Source organism: Salmo salar, chromosome ssa09 (genome assembly GCF_905237065.1).
Source record: "Salmo salar chromosome ssa09, Ssal_v3.1, whole genome shotgun sequence".
NCBI classification, from domain to species: Eukaryota; Metazoa; Chordata; class Actinopteri; order Salmoniformes; family Salmonidae; genus Salmo; species Salmo salar.
In genome coordinates, this window is record NC_059450.1 from 152,557,446 (window position 1) to 152,580,056 (window position 22,611).

Here is a 22,611-nt window from a genome sequence, read left to right on the forward strand (position 1 = left end):
TCTCTCTCTCTCTCTCTCTCTCTCTCTCTCTCTCTCTCTCTCTACCTCTGTTTTATAGTGGTATGTCAACCTCTGTGAAACTGTAGGTTAATGTAAATGTTTGACATGTGGCAGGGGTGGCACAAGGTGGTAGGGGAGGGATGGCAAGGGGTCAGAGGTTGCAGGTTGGTGATGAGACATGAGAGTGTCAGAGACATAAATATTGAAGACCTCCAAGCTATTTCACCATGTGTCCTGTAGGTGTCAGTCAAAGTTGTTTTTCTCCCTCTCCCTCTTTCTGTCCCTCTTACTGTCCCTCTCCCTCTTCCTCTCCCTCTTCCTGTCCCTCTCACTGTCCCTGTCCCGCACCCTCTCCCTCTCCCTCTCCTTCTCCCTCTCCCTCTCACTGTACCTGTCCCTCTTCATCTTCCTCTTCCTCTCCCTCTTACTGTCCCTCTCCCTCTTCCTCTCCCTCTTCCTGTCCCTCTCCTTGTCCCTCTCCCTCTTCCTCTTACTCTCCCTCTCCTCTCCCTCTCCCTGTCCCTCTCCCTGTCCCTCTTACTGTCCCTCTCCCTCTATCTCTTCCTCTTCCTCTCACTGTCCCTCTCCCTCTCACTCTCCATCCTATATCTGCACCTGCAGGGAACATATCTGGGCACAAAGCCTCACACATCTCAACTGAGCTTCTCTGTGGACACACACACAGAAACACACGTGTGTGTGTGCTCACCCCCATGTGTGTGTTTTCCACTGATTCTCCAGTCTCTCTGATATCTAGTGGAAGCAACGCTGCTGAATGCCATTTCCCCTGACAGCACTCAGTCTGTCTACGCAGTCTGCCTTTCACAACACGGACTCTCTGTAACTCTCCCTCTCTATCTCACTACAGAGAGATTACTGTCATTTCATTGTACAATGTACATTTACAGAATGTAGAAATAGTAACAACAGGAGAGTGTTAAATTATATTCATGTGAATCGGTATCTTCTTACCTGTTTAGTGCACTTTGATATTACTTGACTAGGTACTTTCCTGCAGTTCAGCATTTTGTGTCATGACAATGAGGGCTTCTATTGGAGTGTGATAGTCATCAAGCACTGCTCTATGGTTCTGTGTGGGTCCCACTGATTGGCCTCGCCTGCTGTCAATCATCTGATTTAACTAGTGAAGCAGATGTGATTACCTTCATAAGGCGGGTCGTCTACCTATCTGACACATATCACAGGGAGCCCTCCTTTCTAGCATAAACTATATATATTATCACTCTCTCACCCACTCTCAGTCTACATGCCAGCCAGGTAAGTTGTCCTTGGCTTTGTCCACATTGCGGTAACAGTCTTTGGGATATCCCCTTTTTCATCATCTGTTTCATCTCCCATCTGCATGGAGCAACAGCGGACACTGCGGCGGGCACCTCCACAGACACCTAGCAGGATATGTATCTTCTGGGTCCTGACACTGCGTCAGACAGCCAACAGAACACATCTGTGGGTTCTGCTCAGCCTCCTGGTGCTCTACCCCACCTCTCTGGCTACAGCTGGTGGGTCCGAATCCAGGGTTGGGGCTGGGGCTGGGTTCAGGGTTGGGGCCGATCTGGGGCTAGGGTGTGTGAGTCTGGTTGACAGTGAGCTGCCTGTGCTGCAGTCTGAGGGGGATGTAGTGATAGGGGGTCTGTTCCCTCTCCACTACCTGGCCCTAGAGCCAGAGCACAGCTACAGGACGAAGCCTCAACACACACAGTGCAACGGGTGAGGGAACATATGGTACTGCTTGAAACAGTAGAAGATTATTACCACGGGATGTTCTTTTCTCCTGTTGAGAACGTTTTTTAACTAGCCAAGAGCACGGAATGAATATATTTTCATACAGTCTTCCTGGTGTTCTTTACCTCTCTCACTCTGTCTCCCTCTCTGTCTCCCTCTCTGTCTCCCTCTCTCTCTCCCTTTCTGTCTCGCTCTCTGCCTCTCTCTCTGCCTCGCTCTCTGCCTCTCTCTCTGTCTCTGTCTCCCTCTCATTCTCCCTCTCCGTCTCCATCTCTGTATCTCTCTCTCTCTCTTTCTCTCTGCCTCCCTCTTTGTCTCCCTCTCTGTCTCCCTCTCCCTGTCTGTCTCTCTCTGTCTGTCTCTCTGCCTGCCTCTCTGTGTAGTTTCGACCACAGAGCCTTCCGTTGGATGATGACCATGGTGTTTGCGGTGGATGAGATTAACTGTAACTCAACCTTACTGCCAGGTGTGAGGCTGGGCTACAGAATCCTGGACAGCTGTGACCACGTCCACACCAGCCTGAGAGGGGCGCTCTCCGTGGTCACTGGGAAGAGGACTGAGGAGAACATAGAGAAGGGGGTGGAGGAGAGGATGCCTGGGTGCCTGGCTGGAGCCCCTGTAACTGCTGTCGTCGGTCTAGCCTCCTCTACCCCTACAGGGGCTGTGGCTCACACCCTGGGCCCCTTCAACATCCCACTGGTGAGAGAGAGACAGAGACAGAGACAGAGACAGATATAGATTGTTTAACATGTATGATATATTGTTCTCTCCACAGGTGAGCTACTTTGCGACCTGTGCCTGTCTGACAGATAAACTCTCCTACCCCTCGTTCCTGCGGACTGTGCCCAGTGACCTGTTCCAGGTGTGAAGGAAGATGAGAAAGTTTTAGACATAAGTAGTGCAAAAGCAATGTGTTAAGTGGACTTTTATGTCTTCATGTATTGCTCAGTTTACTAAACTCCAGTTAAATAATCACCTCCTTATAATGCAAATTGCTAAATAAAGAATATCAAATTTAACCACAGTGCCAGATTACAATGAGGTTTATGGTAAATGTTTCTCTCAAAACATTGCTTTTGCTGCTATGAAAATGTGCCCCATAATTTATCTTATGCCATGCTCTCAGTCTAATCCTTCACTTCTTTATCTCATCCTAGATTCGGGGTTTAGTCCAGTTGGTGAGCCACTTCGGCTGGCGCTGGGTTGGCATCCTGGGCACCTCGGACGACTACAGTCGCTATGGCATCCAGGCCTTTACCAAGCAGCTGAAGGACCAGGGAGGCTGCCTGGCGTTCCACCTCACCATCCCCAATTCGCCCTCCCCAGCTGGGCTACGTGCCATGGCGGACACCCTGCAGAGCTCCAGGGCTCGCGTGGTGGTAGCCTTCGCTACAGAGGGCCAGCTGCTGGAGTTTCTCTCTGAGGTGAGTTTTCCTCTATAAAATATTCTGTCAAGTATTTACTTCATTTTGATTTATTTATCTTCCTTTCTTCTAGTTTTATTGTGCTAAATAAAACTATGTAGAAACTCTTTGAGAACGTGGATAAGCAACATACAATACCAACTGTTTAATTCCTCATCCTCAGCTGGCAGTGAGGAACGTTACAGGGTTCCAGTGGGTGGCCAGTGAGGCCTGGGTTACGGCCAGCCTGCTCACCTCCCCTCAGTTCCACCCACTGCTACAGGGCACCCTGGGCTTCTCCTTCCCAGGAGTCAGTATCCCTGGCCTGGGGGACTTCCTGCTGAAGGTCAGGCCCTCACCCACACCGGGGTCTGAGTTCATCAATATGTTCTGGGAGGAACTGTTTGGCTGCAAGTTGGATTTTGGGGCGGGCAGCGGCTCAAAGGGTTCTGGGCTGACTGCTATATGTACTGGTTCAGAAGATCTGAGGGACACAAAGAGCAGCTACTCTGATGTGTCTCGGGTCAGGATCTCCTATAACGTGTATAAGGCAGTGTATGCTATAGCCCACGCACTGCACCAGCTGCTACAGTGTGGCTCTACTGGACACAGACAAGCTCAGGAGAAGTGTAACACCAGCACATATTTTACACCCAGACAGGTATGGTGTGTGTGTGTGTGTGTGTGTGTGTGTGTGTGTGTGTGTGTGTGAGGGTAAGTAAGTATGATTATTTATTAATGTATTTCCTGTAATATTTAATAATCCTTTTACGTTACATGGTTTTAACGACATGATCTCATCCCCTCACAATCTGGTTTCCTCCAGCTCTTACACCACCTGAAGAGGGTGAATTTCACCAATCAGTTTGGGGAGAAGGTGCATTTTGATGCCAATGGGGAGCCAGTTCCCCTCTATGACATTATTAACTGGCAGAAGGTCAGCAGTGGAGATATCAAGTTCCAGAAGGTGGGAAGCTATGACGGCTCTGCCCCCCTCAGCCAACAATTGCAGATTGACGAGAGCGCCATCGTGTGGATAGGAGGGCAATCACAGGTGGGTTGTACTAGAAGCTGAGGTGTGGAATGGGGTAGTTTCCATTTAAACTAAAACATGCTACTTTCCTCAAATAAGACTTAACTAGAACTAAAGTAAATGAGGGGCCTTTGTGTGGGTTCAGAGTGTTCTCCCCTATGCAGTATTTAAGAGGCACAGTTGAAGGCCTATGTGTGTGACTGTGCCCTGTATCTCTCCCCAGGTGCCAGTGTCTCTGTGCAGTGCCCCCTGCCTTCCTGGCAGCAGACAAGCCCGTCGTCCAGGAGAGCCTCCCTGCTGCTTCGACTGCCTGCCCTGTGCAGCTGGAGAGATCAGCAACCAGACAGGTACACACACGGTGACACAACGCACCACAATTTGAAAGTCCTGCTCTTATTTCTATATTGTTTCATATAGACCAATGTGTGTGCGCATCGTGTCCTCCCATGCAGGTTCCATAGACTGCACTAGATGTCCTGAGTTCTACTGGTCAGACAGAGACAGGGTGAAGTGCGTCGCTGGGATAGAAGACTTCCTGTCCTTCTATGACACCATGGGCATCATCCTGGTGTCATTCTCCCTGCTGGGTGTTGTCTCGACAACCACCGTCACAGCCATCTTCCACCGTTTCCGGGCCACGCCCGTTGTCAAGGCCAACAACTCAGAGCTGAGCTTCCTGCTTCTCCTGTCACTCAAGCTTTGCTTCTTGTGCTCTCTGCTGTTCATTGGGCGTCCCTCTGCGTGGTCGTGCGGGTTCCGCCAGGCAGCGTTTGGGGTTAGCTTCGTGCTCTGCCTCTCCTGCCTCCTGGTCAAGACCATCGTAGTGCTGCTGGCCTTCAGGGCCACTGTACCAGGCTCCAGTGCCCTGATGAAACTGTTCGGACCTTGCCAGCAGAGGACACTGATTCTCTGCTCCACCGCACCTCAGGTAGAACCTGTTGAACTCATTAAACAGTAGTCCTACTAAATAACCTTTTGATGTTTGTCATGTTGGCCGGACACATGATGCTTGTTGTTCCACTCCTTCCCCTAGGTGTGTCTCTGTGCTGGCTGGCTCTCCATGGCTCCTTCCATCCCGTTCAGGAACTCTTCGTACCAGGGTCTTACTGGCATGGTAGTGCTGGAGTGTAAGGAGCCCTGGCCCCCAGGGTTTTATTTGGTGCTGGGCTACATCGGCTTGCTGGCCTCTCTCTGTCTCCTCCTAGCCTTCCTGGGACGCAAACTCCCTGACACTTTCAACGAGGCCAAGCTCATCACCTTCAGCATGCTGATCTTCTGTGCCGTGTGGATCTCCTTCGTCCCTGCCTACGTCAGCTCTCCTGGGAAGTACACTGTAGCTGTGGAGATATTCGCCATCTTAGCCTCTAGTTTTGGACTGCTGCTGTGCATCTTTGCCCCTAAATGTTACATCATCTTACTAAGACCAGAGAGGAACACTAAGAAAACACTAAGAAAGGGATGACAGGGAACAGGGAAAACAGAAATGATCAAAGTTGAGATTTAAAGTTATTACATTCAGTACCAGTCACAAGTTTGGACACACCTTCTCATTCAAGGGTTTTTCTTAATTTTTTACTATTTTCTACATTGTAGAATAATAGTGAAGACATCAAAACTATGAAATAACACATATAGAATCATGTAGTAACCAAAAACGTGTTAAACAAATCTAAATATATTTTACATTTGTGATTCTTCAAAGTAGCCACCCTTTGCCTTGATGACAGTGTGGCACACTCTGGCATTCTCTCAACCAGCTTCATGAGGTAGTCATCTGGAATGCATTTCAATTAAAAGTTATGCCTTGTTAAAAGTTCATTTGGGGAATTCATTTTCTGCAAAGGAACCACTACTTAAAACCTCTATGGGCTAGGTGGGACGCTTGCGTCCCACCTACGTAACAGCCACTTGCAGCCTGTGGCGCGATTTTCAAAACCTTAAAAATCCTATTACTTCAATTTCTCAAACATATGACTATTTTACAGCTATTTAAAGACAAGACTCTCGTTAATCTAACCACACTGTCCGATTTCAAAAAGGCTTTACAACGAAAGCAAAACATTAGATTATGTCAGCAGAGTACCAAGCCAGAAATAATCAGACACCCATTTTTCAAGCCAGCATATAATGTCACCAAAACCCAGAAGACAGCTAAATGCAGCACTCACCTTTGATGATCTTCATCAGATGACAACCCTAGGACATTATGTTATACAATACATGCATGTTTTGTTCAATCAAGTTCATATTTATATCAAAAACCAGCTTTTTACATTAGCATGTGACGTTCAGAACTAGCAAACTTCCGGGGAATTCGCTAACATTTTACTAAATTACTCACGATAAACGTTCACAAAAAGCATAACAATTATTTTAAGAATTATAGATACAGACCTCCTCTATGCACTCGATATGTCCGATTTTAAAATAGCTTTTTGGTGAAAGCACATTTTGCAATATTCTAAGTACATAGCCCAGGCATCACGGGCTCGCTATTTAGACACCCGGCAAGTTTAGCACTCACCATAATCATATTTACTATTATAAAAGTTTGATTACCTTTTGTTGTCTTCGTCAGAATGCACTCCCAGGACTTCTACTTCAATAACAAATGTTGGTTTGGTCCAAAATAATCCATCGTTATATCCGAATAGCGGCGTTTTCTTCGTGCGTTCCAGACACTATCCGAAATGGTAAAGAAGTGTCGCGCGCATGGCGCAATTCGTGACAATAAAATTCTAAATATTCCATTACCGTACTTTCGAAGCATGTCAACCGCTGTTTAAAATCAATTTTTACGCCATTTTTCTCGTAGAAAAGCGATAATATTCCGACAGGGAATCTCCTTTTCGGCAAACAGAGGAAAAAATCACAAAGGCGGGGGCGGTCGGGTCACGCGCATAAGCCCAGTGTCCCTTGATCGGCCACTTGAGAAAGGCGATAATGTGTTTCAGCCTGGGGCTGGAATGACGACATTCTGTTTTTTCCCGGGCTCTGAGCGCCTATGGACGACGTAGGAAGTGTCACGTTAGAGCAGAGATCCTTAGTAAAATATAGAGATGGAAAAGAAGTTCAAGAAATGGTCAGACAGGCCACTTCCTGTAAAGGAATCTCTCAGGTTTTGACCTGCCATTTGAGTTCTGTTATACTCACAGACACCATTCAAACAGTTTTAGAAACTTTAGGGTGTTTTCTATCCATATGTAATAAGTATATGCATATTCTAGTTACTGGGTAGGAGTGGTAACCAGATTAAATCGGGTATGTTTTTTATCCAGCCGTGTCAATACTGCTCCCTAGCCCTAACAGGTTATTAAGGACACCAATAATAAGAAGAGACATTTTTTGTCCAAGAAATATGAGCAATGGACATTAGAATGGTGGAAATATGTCCTTTGGTTTGATAAGTCCAAGTATGAGATTTTTGGTTCCAACCGCCATGTCTTTGTGAGACGCAGAGTAGGTGAGCGGATGATCTCCGTATGTGTGGTTCCCACCGTGAAGCATGAAGGAGGAGGTGTGATGATGTGGGGGTGCTTTGCTGGTGACACGGTCTGTGATTTATTTTGAATTCAAGGCACACTTAACCAGCATGACAACCACAGCATTCTGCAACGATACGCCATCCCATGTGGTTTGCGCTTAGTGGGACTATCATTCGTTTTTCAACAGGACAATGACCCAACACACCTCCAGCAGCCAACAAGTGCTCAGCATATGTGGGAACTACTTCAAGACTGTAGGAAAAGCATTCCAAGTGAAGCAAGATGAGAGAATGCCAAGAGTGTGCAAAGCTGTCATCAAGGCAAGCTACTTTGAAGAATCTAAAATATAAATTAGTTTTGGATTTGTTTAACACTTTTTTGATTACTACATGAATGCATATGTGTTATTTCATAGATTTGACATCACTATTATTATACAGTGTAGAAAATAATAAAAATAAAGAAAACCCCTTGAATGAGTAGCTGTGTTCTAACTTTTGACTGGTCCTACAAGTAAAGAACAACTTAGTGTTAAGTGTTACTCATAACCACAGCTCATAATGGTTGCTGCCCACTACAGTACCTGTGCTCCAGAGTGGTGCAGCGGTCTAAGGCCCTGCATATCAGTGCTAGAGGTGTCACTACAGACCCTGGCTCGATTCCGGGCTGCATCACAACCGGCCGTGATTGGGAGGCCCGTAGGGCGACGCACAATTGGCCCAGCGTCGTCCGTGTTAGGGTTTGGCTGGGGTGGTCTGTGATTGTAAATAAGAAATTGGTCTTAAATGACTTGTTAAATAAATAGAAATTGAAGTACTCTACATTGCACTAGAAACTATATGGCTTCTTGAACAGTGTGTGTCTTAATTAACTGCTCTAGTAGGTGATGTAAGCATGAGAAGACTGACCATCACTGGTCAAGTGTTTGCAATAATGTGAAAAGGTTGGTTAATTTGTGATCTGTAATTAATAAAATGCAATGATTATAAAAAACAAGGTATCTAACAAATGTGGATTGACAGGCCAAGCAATCATTGACAAGACACCAATATATCTGAAAATGTTTATTAAATTATATTATTATAGTACATACTATAATGAATTCGAATAGCAATTGAACACATGCACTTCAATGTTATATCAATTCACATAGGAATAAAGCTTTTCTCCAACAACGTGGAAGTGGTTCCACTCTGTAGGCTACTGCTAATCACATCATTTAGCAGGTCATTAGATTTTAACACTCTAGATTTGAAAACCTCTCAAAACATTGGAATATCTAAAGTGACCCTGCTACATGTTACTAGTTACAATGTTACCAATAATTACCTGCTAAATTGTTGGTCATCTCTGTCAGAGTAGTCCTACCTAACTGTATAATAAACCATATAACTGAATGTTACAATGTTTGTTCCCCTCAATATTTCATAATAATGTACATCATTGGATGTCTTCTCCATAAGGTGTTTCTTGGTGTTCTTCTCCGGCCTGAACAGAATAATAAAGCATTTAGGAACAAATAATACAAAGAACAACCAAAAGCTAGAGGTGATGATGGCAAATATCTCCACAGCTACAGTGAACTTCCCAGGAGAGCTGACATAAGCTGGGATAAAGGTGATCCAGACTGCACAGAATATGAGCATGCTGAAGGTGATGAATTTGGCCTCATTGAAGTTATCAGGCAGCTTCCGAGCCAGAAAAGCCAGCACAAAGCACAAGAGAGACAGGAGTCCTATATATCCCAACACAGCCCAGAAACCAATAGCTGAACCCACATCACACTCTAGAATGATCTTTTCCTTGTAGGTAGTGAGGTTTTTAATGGGGAAGGGAGGAGACAGGGCCAACCACAGAGTGCATATCAAAGCCTGGACAAACGTGAAGAACACTACAGTCAATCTCTGCTGTGGAAGCCCAAACCATTTCATGGCATTACTGCCTGGAAGTGTAGCCCTGAAGGCCATCAACACCACTATTGTTTTCCCCAGAACACAAGAGATGCAGAGGACGAAGGTGATCCCAAACGCTGTGTGGCGCAGCATACAGGACCACTCAGAGGGCCGGCCAATGAAAGTAAGAGAACACAGAAAACACAGAGTCAAGGAGAAGAGCAGCAGGAAGCTCAGCTCAGAGTTGTTTGCCCTGACGATGGCCGAAGTTCGGTGGCGGTAGAAGACGGTTGCCGTGGCGATGGCCAGACAAGCCCCGCCCACAGAGCAGGCGGTCAGGATGATTCCGAGGACCTCGTGGAAGGACAGGAACTCCACAGGCTTAAGGATACAGCGGTCTCTCTCAGCGTTGGGCCAGTACTCCTCGGGACAGATCAGACAGTCTGAAGAATCTGACCAGGACAAAACAAAAGGCATCAAATGTTAATAATAATACATTCAGGTTTTATTTATTTATAAATACATGTCCCACAATGCTGCACTTTGGCAGTTTACTATAAAGAATGTTGAATTAATGTGCAGCTTACATGAGATAATAAGAACAGGAACATGATTGAAAGACACTACCTTTGTAGTGCTGGTAATATGAATATACCACTACTTAGTTAACCATGATAGAAATACTACACATTTTATGCCAACTATTCCTATTGGCCTACCTGTGTTATTACTGATCTCTCCCTCTGCACATTGGATACAGTCATAACAGCATACAGGCTTTCCTTTCTGTATAGCCTTACGAGTGCCTGGGGGACAGCTCTCACTGCACACTGACACAGGTACTTGTGTACTGTTCTTTACCCAGGTGATTTCCCTCTCCATGTCAAGCCTCTGGTCAAGAGGCAGGGACGCATCATAGCGCCCCACTGTCACAAACTCCATCTTCCCACTCTCCCCTATCTGCCAGTTGACCAGCTCATAGGTGGCCACTGGGTCCCCGTTGGCATCGAAAGACACCTGGTACCCATTACGAGAGAAGTTCACCCTCCTCAATCTCTCCAGGACCTGGGGTTTGGAAGGGCAAGGGAGAGAGAGAGAGAGGGGAAGAGAGATGGAGAGAAGAGAAGAGAGATGGTGAGAGGGGATGAGATAGATGGAGTGAGGATAAGAGTTATGGAGAGATAGATGGAGAGAGGAAGAGAGAGATGGAGTGAGGGAGAGAGTGAAACAGAACATTCATTTAACTCATATATTTATCAGATGTGTTACTTCAAAACCAGCCGTAATGGCCTTCATACATGTAGTCTAAATAAACATATCTATCAGGACATTATACTACAGACTTGTCATTCACCTGTGTTGGCTTCACATTGAGGCTTTTGTCACAGTTCACAGTGGAGTTTTCTCTCTCTTCGCAAACAATGCTGTGGATGGCGTGTGCTATGGCGTAAACAGCTTTATACACCATGTTAGTGACACGCAGCTGAGATGTATCTGTGTAGGGGACCTGTAGCTGCTGTATATCCTCACTGCCATCACACACCTTCTCCTCAACCCCAACACCTGTAGAGGAGGTCCCTACAGACAGACAGAGAGAGAGAGAGAGAGAGAGAGAGAGACAGAAAGATAGAAATACAAATAGATTGATAAATATACAAATAGATAGATAGATAGATAGATAGATAGATAGATAGATAGATAGATAGATAGATAGATAGATAGATAGATAGATAGATAGATAGATAGATAGATAGATAGATAGATAGATAGATAGATAGATAGATAGATAGATAGATAGATAGATAGATAGATAGATAGATAGATAGATAGATACCTTTCCCCAGCCTACAGCCAAAGGCTCCCTCCCAGAACTCAGTGAGTAGGGGAGAGTTGGACACCTTTTGTGGGGAGAGGTCCATGAGGAAGTCCCTGAGGCCGGGGATGACAGAGCGTTGGATGGCAAAGCCGATGGCCCCGGCACACAGTCCGAAACGCAGCATATCTGGGTCAGTGACCCAGGTCTCACTCCCGATCCACTGGCGGGGCGGAGAGGGCAGGCGGTCCATCTCCCTCAGCAGGATCCTCATGTCCCCAATGGCTGTGAATGCAACCACCACCCGGGCTGTGGAGCTGGGGAACATGATTATATCATATGCTTAATATGCTGGTCATCAAATCAAATCAAATCAAATTTATTTTTATATAGCCCTTCGTACATCAGCTGATATTCTCAAAGTGCTGTACAGAAACCCAGCCTAAAACCCCAAACAGCAAGCAAAGCATGTGAAAGAAGCACGGTGGCTAGGAAAAACTCCCTAGGAAAAACTCCCTAGAAAGGCCAAAAACCTAGGAAGAAACCTAGAGAGGAACCAGGCTATGAGGGGTGGCCAGTCCTCTTCTGGCTGTGCAGGGTGGATATTATAACAGAACATAGTCAAGATGTTAAAATGTTAAAATGTTCATAAATGACCAGCATGGTCAAATAATAATAATCATAGTAGTTGTCGAGGGTGCAACAAGCACGTCCGGTGAACAGGTCAGGGTTCCATAGCCGCAGGCAGAACAGTTGAAACTGGAGCAGCAGCACGGCCATTCATTGGAATGTCTCAGTGAAGTGAACATGAACATTGGTATTAATCAACACTTTTGACATGCTTAAGATATGCAAATCATGTTGGTCTCACAGATCAGCTTTGGGAAAAATGAGAAATTAATAACAATAGTATTTTTTATAAATATAGTCTTGCTTGCATTTGTGTGAATGAGAAGTTCACAAGTAATCATGGATCACCTGCGGATCACGTCGGCCACCCATTGCACTCTGCTGAGTGGGTTGGTACGGTAGAAGGCTTCAGAATATTCCACACAGATGCCTTCCTCTTGTGCTGCCTGTAGGAAAGCCGCCATCCCGTTATTACCGTAGTCAGAGTCGGAACGGACCGCCCCAATCCAGGTCCAGCCGAAGTGCCTGACGAGGTGGGCCAGAGCGGCAGCCTGGAACTGGTCACTGGGGATGGTTCTGAAGAAGGTTGGGTACTGTTTCTTATCACTCAGACACGCACAGGTGGAAAAGTGACTCACCTAGATAAAAACAGAGTCGAAAACATGAGAAAGAACATCATGTCGCCCTAACAATTCTAATGTATTGGCTACTTCCTGCTTTCTTTCTTCAGCTATGTATTATGGTGTTAGGGAGACATTAATAGTAATAATCCCATGTGTTTTTTTTCATTAGGCCAGAATGAAAAGGATACACATTTCTACCCAAGACCTTGGTCATTCTATTCATATTGAAAATGGTTTTATTAGACATACTGGTGCTGTGAAATACATGAGTAAAAGGTGTGAAACTAATCCCTGGTCTCCCATAACAACCTAGCCTATGAAAGATAGTCCTCAGATCATGTTTTAATGCCTACAGAAGTTCTCCAGACTCAAAGTCCTCAGTCTATGTTCAAATGCCTATGGAAGTTCTCCAAACTTCCTCCACAAAATTTCACACAGAAATGTCTATTCCTGAAAGAGAGGAGAATACAGTTGGAATACAGTAACTTAAAAGTAGAACTCATTCCTGAAAGAGAGGAGAATACAGTTGGAATACAGTAACTTAAAAGTAGAACTCATTCCTGAAAGAGAGGAGAATACAGTTGGAATACAGTAACTTAAAAGTAGAACTCATTCCTGAAAGAGAGGAGAATACAGAGTAGGAATACGGTAAATTAAAAGTGGAACACATTCCTGAAAGAGAGGAGAATATACAGTAGGAATACAGTGAATTAAAAGTTGAACTCATTCCTGAAAGAGAGGAGAATATACAGTAGGAATACAGTAAATTAAAAGAAGCTGAATGATTTCTTTCCAGAGGAGTTTACCTGAGGAATGCCTAAAGGGCCGATGATGCGCAACATGCTGATGGTAGGCGAGGAGCCAGACTCGCCCACGATAGCTGTCACTGTAGCCGACCCCGAGCACTGTTCTCCGGTATCAAACATGGGGTCCATGCCGTTAGCCAGCTGGAAGGCCACTTTCACGGCCATGGGGACCGAGGAGCACGAGTCGTGCACTTGATAACCAAGTGTGACACCCGGAAGAAGGTCTGAACTGTTGTTTATCTCCTCAACTGCGAAGACCATGGCGCGTGAGAAGCGCAACTCACGGGAATCCAAACTGCAAAAAGAAGATAGGTGAGTGATCACATCTTGACTAAATGGTAAACTAGCCTATAGAATATCTGGTTATACCAGGGCAAACATCTTAATATCTAGTCTTATTTTCCACACTTTCTACATGCCTACACTTTAGATATCGGTACTTGAGGACATTGTAGGATAGCCTGCATTTTTAAAAACACTGTTTATCTGTCTTTAAAACACTGGTTATCTGTCTTTAAAACACTGTTTACCTGTCTTTAAACACACTGTTTATCTGTCTTTAACACACAATTTATCTGTCTTTAAACACACTGTTTATCTGTCTTTAAAACACAATTTATCTGTCTACCCACACAGCCACAGTCCTGTCCCCTGCTCCCTCTTGTGCTCACTGACCTCCCTGTGCACTGCAGGGGCTCAGGCATGCTGGTGTAGCTGTGATCCATAGTGTGCATGTAGTTGTGGATGGAGAAAACACCCCCGATGACAAAGTCCCCGTCCTGGGAGAACACTGGAGGACGAGGGGTGCCTTGGAGCCTGCATCTGACAGACTCCAGCCCAGAGGCAGAGGCAGACGAGAGCAAGGCGAGCCCACCAGCCACCACAGCTAGATGTAGTAGAACCAGACTACCAGCCAGACTTGGATCCAGAGCAGGAGCCGGAGAGAGCCTCATTCCCCTGATGTGTAGAAGGTATGGGGTAGCACAGTGCCACACAGACCCACATAGGTCAGGTTACCTCTCTACTCTGGGTTAAATACCCACCGTACCTCTGTGGGGATTCCTCTGGGGGCCACACTGTGGGTATGGCCATGCCAGGAAGGGAGGGGCTAGATGCTGCTCTGCTCACCCAGTCAGGTCCTGCTTCTTTCAGCTATAGAGAGTGTTTGCATCAGCATCAGAACTACTTTGACTGTAATGGTTTACATTTACATTTACATTTAAGTCATTTAGCAGACGCTCTTATCCAGAGCGACTTACAAATTGGTATTAGATAGACATAAACATACATTAGACACACAATAACCATGCGCCTCTCTTATGGGGTGGCAGGTATCCTAGTGGTTAGAGCATTGGACTATTAACTTGTTGGGGATAGGGGGCAGTATTTTCATGGCCGGATAAAACATGTAACCGATTTAAACTGGTTACTACTCTTACCCTGAAACGAGAATATGCATATAATTAGTAGATTTGGATAGAAAACACTCAGAAGTTTCTAAAACTGTTTGAATGGTGTCTGTGAGTATAACAGAACTCATATGGCAGTCAAAACCCTGAGACAAATCCTAACAGGAAGTGGAAATCTGATTTGTGGAATCACTTTCAACCCTTTGCCTATGAAACACACCGTGAGTTAGGATTCATTTAGCACTTCCTAAGGCTTCCACTAGATGCCAACAGTCTTTACAAAGTGGTTTGAGTCTTCTCCGGTAAAAACTGACCGAACGAGAGGCCTGGAAAGTTTGTCATAGAGGGAGGGCCATTACTACTATGACACGCGTGCCCTTGGGTACTCTTTCATTCCGAAACATTTTGTAAGACAATGCAATCGTCCGCCTTGAACATTATTGAAGTTCTGATTGAAAAAGGCCCTAAAGATTTATGTTATACAATGTTTGACATGTTTGAACGAACGTAAATACATTTTTATTTCACATTCGTGACGACAATTCCCGCGCGCTTCGTACATTTTGTGTAGCCTTCGGAACGCGCTAACAAGAAGGAGCTATTGGGACATAAATTATTAACTTTTTCGAACAAAACAACATTTGTTGTGGACCTGGGATTCCTGGAAGTGCCTTCTGATGAAGATAATCAAAGGTAATTGAATATTTACAATAGTATATTTGATTTTAGATGAGTCCAAGATGGCGCTAACCTGTATCGCCTAGCCTATTTTTCTGAGCATAGCACCTCGTTTATTGCAAAGTGTGATTTCCCAGTAAAGTTATTTTTAAATCTGGCTATGCGGTTGCATTCACGAGATGTTAATCTATAATTCTTTGAATGACAATATTATATTTTACCAACGTTTTCGAATAGTAATTTTGTAAATTGTAGCGCTAATTCACCGGAAGCATTTGAGGGAAAATATTTTCTGAACGTCACGCGCCGATGTAAAATGCTGTTTTTATATATAAATATTAACTTTATCGAACAACAAATGCATGTATTGTGTAACATGATGTCCTAGGAGTGTCATCTGATGAAGATTGTCAAAGGTTAGTGCTGCATTTAGCTGTGTTTTGGGTATTTGTGATGCATGCTAGTTGCTTTGAAAATGGCATTGTGATTATTTTTGGCAGGGTACTCTCCAAACATAATCTAATGTTTTGCTTTTGCTGTAAAGCCTTTTTGAAATTGGACAACGTGGTTAGATTCAGGAGAGGTGTATCTATAAAATGGTGTAAAATTGTCATATGTTTGAGAAAGTGAAGTTATAGCATTTATGAGGTATTGTATTTCGCGCGACGCGATTCCACTGGCTGTTGACTAGGGTGGGACGCAAACGTCCCATTTTGCCCAGACAGGTTAAAGACACACAAAGCCTGCAATGGCATCACCATAATCTCTAGGCCGTGCTGAGTTCAACGAGACTCCCCCCTTGACCGTAGCTCACTCGGTCTGACTGAAGCAACCGTGCACAGAAGTAGACCCAAAATGAAGCCTGGCCTAAATTTCAGGTGCTTTTGGGTGATAGCGGCAGAACTGTTTCCTGAACGGGTGACCAGTAGCACATTTTTGTAATGGTTTTTAATGCCTTTATGGGGGTCCATTGCCAGGAAGAGAGCACCCCCCACCCGTGCCCAACCAATAGAGGGCACCCCTGGTCCTTTTGGACGTTTTTCAAAAAATCTTAAAAAAATGACAGAGCCCCACTTCTCTCTCATCAAACATGACAAATAGACCTTCTAGGTTGATTCAGGGGTTAACATAGCGATATATATATCATTTGGGCAGTATAAATGCCATTTGGACATGGTTCACTGACTTTTGGGTTCGGAAGCCGACTTCCTATGATCATATATGGCAAATGGACATAACATCCTGATTTGGTACTTTCAATACTTATGTATGGCATTTCAACATTTGTTATGCCATTTGGTCATGGTTCACTGACTTTTGAGTTTGGAAACCGACTTCCTATGATCATATATGATCATTTAAGTGTTGATGCTACGCCATCAACACTTAAATGGCTGGATGCTACTTACCATTGCGGACTTAGGTTTATTACGGGTGCTAGCTACAAAACTCACCACTGTGTTTTATATCAAAATGTGAGTTGGACTTCGCTGTCCGTGAGATGAGAACAACATGCTCTTGTGTTTGTCTATAATGCACTTCTGAATAAGCTACCTTCTTATTTATCATCACTCATCAATATTAGAATTATAATTCCTAAAACCAGGTCTCAAGCATGGATTACTCTTGAGGCCCATGCGATTTCCACAGAGTTGGGTATGGCTGCCTTTTCCTGTTATGCTCCTTGCCTATGGAATAGCCTGCAGACTAAACTTAAACTTGAGACTCTTGTCCCCTTTGCCCATTTTAAATATTTATTGGAGGATTTTTATTTTTGTATTGCTTGTAACTGTTTCGGGTAATGCAAGTTCTTGTGCTGTTGTAATCTGTTGCTGTATTGTGATCATTTTGTTTGTCTTGTGTAGTTTCTTAACTTCTTTGGGGTGGGGGGCAGTATTTTCACGTCCGGATGAAAAGCGTGCCCAGAGTAAACTGCCTGCTACTCAGGCCCAGAAGCTAGGGTATGCATATTATTAGTAGATTTGGAGAGAAAACACTCTGAAGTTTCTAAAACTGTTTGAATGATGTCTGTGAGTATAACATAACTCATATTGCAGGTGAAAACCTGAGAAAAATCCAACCAGGAAGTGGGAAATCTGAGGTTTGTAGTTTTTCAAGTGATTGCCAATCTAATATACAGTGTCTGTGGGGTCAGATTGCACTTCCTAAGGCTTCCACTAGATGTCAACAGTCTTTAGAACGTTGTTTCAGGCTTCTATTGTAAAAGGGGAGCGAATAAGTCCACCTAGAGGAAGTTGACCAGCTGAAAGCTTTGAGTTGTTTATCGTGCGCGGCCGTGTGCATAAGCTCCGTTCCCTTTCCTTTCTAAAGACAAAGGAATTGTCCGGTTGGAATATTATTGAAGATTTATGATAAAAACAACCGAAAGATTGATTCTATACATCGTTTGACATGTTTCTACAAACTGTAATAGAACATTTTTAACTTTTCGTCTGGACTTAGTGCGCGCGCCTTGTGCATTTGAGATATTCAACCTAACGTGTGAACAAAATGGTATTTGGACATAAAGATTAACTTTATTGAACAAAACAAACATTTATTGTGGAACTGGGATTCCTGGGAGTGCATTCCGATGAAGATCATCAAAGGTAAGTGAATATTTATAACACTATGTCTGACTTTTGTTGACTTCACAACATGGCGGGTGTCTGTATGGCTTGTTTTGGTGGCAGAGCGCTGTAGTCAGATTATCGCTAGCGTCATATATACCCCAGAGTTGTTAATCATTGTACCTAAACTCTATGTGTAAACATGTATACACAGGGCCCAGCTGTAAAAGAGACCTTGGTCTCAGTCTGTGTTCATTGTTGAAATAAAGGTAAAATATAGGAAAAATATAGGTAAACATGTATTTGCAGGGCCCAGATGTAAAAGAGACCTTGGTCTCAGTCTGTGTTCCTTGTTGAAATAAAGGTAAAATAAAGGTAATATATATATATACAAATGGCAAATGGAAAATATATGTATACAAATGGCAAATGGACATAACATCCTGATTTGGTACTGAGGTATGCCATTTGGCCATGGTTCACTGACTTTTGACTTCCTGTTGTCATATATTGCAAATGGACAAAACATCGGCCTTACGTACAAACTCAATAAAAAAGACAAAGGTATGTTCATATGGTTGTTATATTTTTTCAAAAACAGTCCAGAAAGCAATTTTTTTTACCTCTCTAGGGTATGTGGGACGAAATCGTCCCACCTACTCAACAGCCAGTGTAATCCCGTGGCGCGTTATTCAAATCCTCAAACATGCAAAAACTTAAATTTTTCAAACATATGACTATTTTACACCATTTTAAAGACAAGACTCTCGTTAATCTAACCACACTGTCCGATTTCAAAAAGGCTTTACAACGAAAGCAAAACATTAGATTATGTCAGCAGAGTACCAAGCCAGAAATAATCAGACACCCATTTTTCAAGCTAGCATATAATGTCACATAAACCCAAACCACAGCTAAATGTAGCACTAACCTTTGATGATCTTCATCAGATGACAACCCTAGGACATTATGTTATACAATACATGCATGTTTTGTTCAATCAAGTTCATATTTATATCAAAAACCAGCTTTTTACATTAGCATGTGACTAGCATGTGACTAGCATTCCCACCGAACACTTCCGGTGAATTTACTAAATTACTCACGATAAACGTTCACAAAAAGCATAACAATTATTTTAAGAATTATAGATACAGAACTCCTCTATGCACTCGATATGTCCGATTTTAAAATAGCTTTTCGGTGAAAGCACATTTTGCAATATTCTCAGTAGATAGCCCAGCCATCACGGGCTAGCTATTTAGACACCGACCAAGTTTAGCCCTGATCAAACTCCGATTTACTATTACAAAAGTTTGATTACCTTTGTTGTCTTCGTCAGAATGCACTACCAGGACTGCTACTTCAATAACAAATGTTGGTTTGGTCCAAAATAATCCATCGTTATATCCAAATAGCGGCGTTTTGTTCGTGCGTTCTAGACACTATCCAAAGTGTAAATAAGGGTTACGAGCATGGCGCAATTCGTGACAAAAGATTTCTAAATATTCCATTACCGTACTTCGAAGCATGTCAACCGCTGTTTAAAATCAAATGTTTTTTGCCATTTTTCTCGTAAAAAAGCGATAATATTCCGACCTGGAATCTGCGTTTAGCTAAACAGAGGAAAGAAAACAAAGCATTCTGTCGATGTGGGCACGCGCCTGAGTCTCACAGTACTGTAACCAGCCACTACCCAAACGCGCTACTTTGTTTCAACCAGAGCCTGCAAAGCCACGATTCAGCTTTTTGCCGCCTTCTGAGAGACCATGTGAGCCGTAGGAAGTGTCACGTAACAGCAGAGATCCTCTGTAATGGATAGAGATGGCAAAGAAAGCCAAGAAATGGTCAGACAGGGTACTTCCTGTACAGAATCTTCTCAGGTTTTGGCCTGCCAAATGAATTCTGTTATACTCACAGACACCATTCAAACAGTTTTAGAAACTTTGGAGTGTTTTCTATCCAAAGCTAATAATTATATGCATATTCTAGTTTCTGGGCAGGAGTAATAATCAGATTAAATCGGGTACATTTTTTATCCGGCTGTGAAAATACTGCCCCCTATCCATAACAGGTTAACAAGAAATGTGTGGAGTTGTTGAAAAACGAGTTTTAATGACTCCAACCTAAGCGTATGTAAACTTCCGACTTCAACTGTGTATGAAAATATTTATTATATTATTATAATACATAATGTGAAGAATTACAATATCAACTGAACACATGCACTTCAATGTTATATCAATTCATATAGGAATAAATCTTTTCTTCAACAACCTGGAAGTGTTTCCACTCTGTAGGCTACTGCTAATGACATAATTTAGCAGTTCAAATGAGATTTTAACACTCTAGATTTGAACAATCTCTCATAACATTGGAATATCTCAAGTGAACCTGTGTAATGTTACTAGTTACAATGTTACCAATGATTACCTGCTAAATTGTTGGTCATCTCTGTCAGAGTAGTCATACCAAACTGTATAATAAACCATATAACTGAATGTTACAATGTTTTCCCCTCAATAATTTCTTAATAACGTATATCATTGGATGTCTTCTCCATAAGGTGTTTCTTGGTGTTCTTCTCCGGCATGAACAGAATAATAAAACATTTAGGAACAAATAATAGAAAGAACAACCCAAAGCTAGAGGTGATGATGGCAAAGATCTCCACAGCTACAGTGAACTTCCCAGGAGAGCTGACATAACCTCTCTGGGCTAGGTGGGACGCTTGCGTCCCACCTACTCAACAGCCAGTTGAATCCCGTGGCGCTTTATTCAAATACCTTAGAAATGCTATTACTTCAATTTCTCAAACATATTACTATTTTACAGCATTTTAAAGACTAGACTCTCGTTAATCTAACCACACTGTCTGATTTCAAAAAGGCTTTACAACGAAAGCAAAACATTAGATTATGTCAGCAGAGTACCCAGCCAGAAATAATCAGACACCCATTTTTCAAGCTAGCATATAATGTCACATAAACCCAAACCACAGCTAAATGCAGCACTAACCTTTGATGATCTTCATCAGATGACAATCTTAGGACATTATGTTATACAATACATGCATGTCTGTTCAATCAAGTTCATATTTATATCAAAAACCAGCTTTTTACATTAGCAGGTGACTAGCATGTGACTAGCATTCCCACCGAACACTTCCGGTGAATTTACTAAATTACTCACGATAAACGTTCACAAAAAACATAACAATTATTTTAAGAATTATAGATACAGAACTCCTCTATGCACTCGATATGTCAGATTTTAAAATAGCTTTTCGGTGAAAGCACATTTCACAATATTCTCAGTAGATAGCCCGGCATCACAGGGCTAGCTATTTAGACACCCACCAAGTTTAGCCTTCACCAAAATCAGATTTACTATAAGAAAAATGTTATTACCTTTGCTGTCTTCGTCAGAATGCACTCCCAGGACTTCTACTTCAATAACAAATGTTGGTTTGGTCCAAAATAATCCATAGTTATGTTCCAACAGCGGCGTTTGGTTCGTGCGTTCTAGACACTATCCGAATTGTAAATAAGGGTCATTTTGTCATTTCGTGACAAAAAAATTCTTAATATTCCATTACCGTACTTCGAAGCATGTCAACCGCTGTTTAAAATCCGTTCAGAGACGATAGAATAAAAACATGGTGTCGTCTCGTGCACGAGCATGAAGCCCTTTGTCCGCTGATAGACCACTTAGCAAAAGCGCTCGTGTGTTTCAGCCAGGGCTTTGAATTACGTCATTCAGCTTTTTCCCGGGCTCTGAGAGCCCATGGGAGCCGTAGGAAGTGTCATGAAACAGCAGAGATCCTTTGTAATGGATAGAGATGCTGCTTATTTCAGCTATAGAGAGTGTATGCACCAGCATCAGAACTACGTTGACTGTAATGGTTTAGTTAGACATAAACATGCATTAGACACACCATAACCATGAGCCTCTCTTATATTTCCCTTACTGTCTAGTCCTCTTGTCAAGCTGGCTCTGCACAGTATTTCCCCAACTGTCTAGTCTTATTGGCACGCTGGCTCTATACAGTTATTCCCCTACAGTCTAGTCCTCTTGGCAAGCTGGCTCTAAACGGTGTTTCCCCTTCAGTTTAGTCCATTTGGCACACTGCCTCTCTTTTATTTCATCGACAGTCTAGTCCTCTAGGCACACTGGCTCTACACAGTTATTCCACTACAGTCTAGTCCTCTTGGCAAGCTGGCTCTACACAATATTTCCCCTAATGTCTAGTCAATTTGTCACTTTGCCTCACTTATATTTCCTCTACAGTCTAGTCCCCTTGACAAGCTGGTTCTCTTACATTTCCTCTAAAGTCTAGTCTTATTGGCACACTGGCTCTACACAGTTATTCCCAAGAAGGAAATTGCTCCCAAGGATGAACCAGACTTGTGGCGGACTACAATTTTTTTTTAATGTCTTGGCTGATTTCTTTTGATTTTACCATGATGTCAAGCAAAGAGGCACTGAATTTGAAGGTAGGCCTTGAAATACATCCACAGGTACAC

General features: G+C 43.3%; 2 protein-coding genes across 2 annotated transcripts; one reads left to right on the forward strand and one right to left on the reverse strand.

Moving 5' to 3' along the window:
* Nucleotides 1–501: 501 nt before the first annotated feature.
* Nucleotides 502–5,641, forward strand: olfcu1 (olfactory receptor C family, u1; the record flags this gene model as incomplete). The annotated part of the gene is made up of 10 exons (XM_014215346.1): nucleotides 502–549; nucleotides 1,448–1,728; nucleotides 2,127–2,442; nucleotides 2,519–2,605; nucleotides 2,901–3,167; nucleotides 3,331–3,807; nucleotides 3,973–4,200; nucleotides 4,403–4,526; nucleotides 4,632–5,107; nucleotides 5,213–5,641. Coding segments are annotated over 10 exons (2,733 nt in total), but the record flags the coding sequence as incomplete, so codon positions are not given.
* Nucleotides 5,642–9,028: 3,387 nt separating this feature from the next.
* On the reverse strand, nucleotides 9,029–14,177 carry LOC106591565 (extracellular calcium-sensing receptor). The gene is made up of 7 exons (XM_014182781.2): nucleotides 14,104–14,177; nucleotides 13,429–13,723; nucleotides 12,348–12,637; nucleotides 11,391–11,686; nucleotides 10,911–11,119; nucleotides 10,276–10,621; nucleotides 9,029–10,008 (listed from the first exon to the last, which is right to left on the reverse strand). Exons 1-7 carry the CDS (start codon nucleotides 14,160–14,162, stop codon nucleotides 9,029–9,031), a joined length of 2,475 nt encoding a protein of 824 aa, XP_014038256.1. The 5' UTR covers nucleotides 14,163–14,177.
* Nucleotides 14,178–22,611: the final 8,434 nt, after the last annotated feature.

Bases quoted from the DNA above. Each gene is read 5' to 3' on its own strand.
- LOC106591565 (XM_014182781.2), bottom strand. From the start codon at position 14,162: ATGCACACTATGGATCACAGCTACACCAGCATGCCTGAGCCCCTGCAG. The intron at 12,638-13,428 runs GTAAACTCCTCT...GTTTTTATCTAG, and splicing joins GCCCTTTAGGCATTCCTCAG to GTGAGTCACTTTTCCACCTG. The intron at 11,120-11,390 runs GTATCTATCTAT...CCTCCTCTACAG, and splicing joins TGGCTGTAGGCTGGGGAAAG to GTGTTGGGGTTGAGGAGAAG.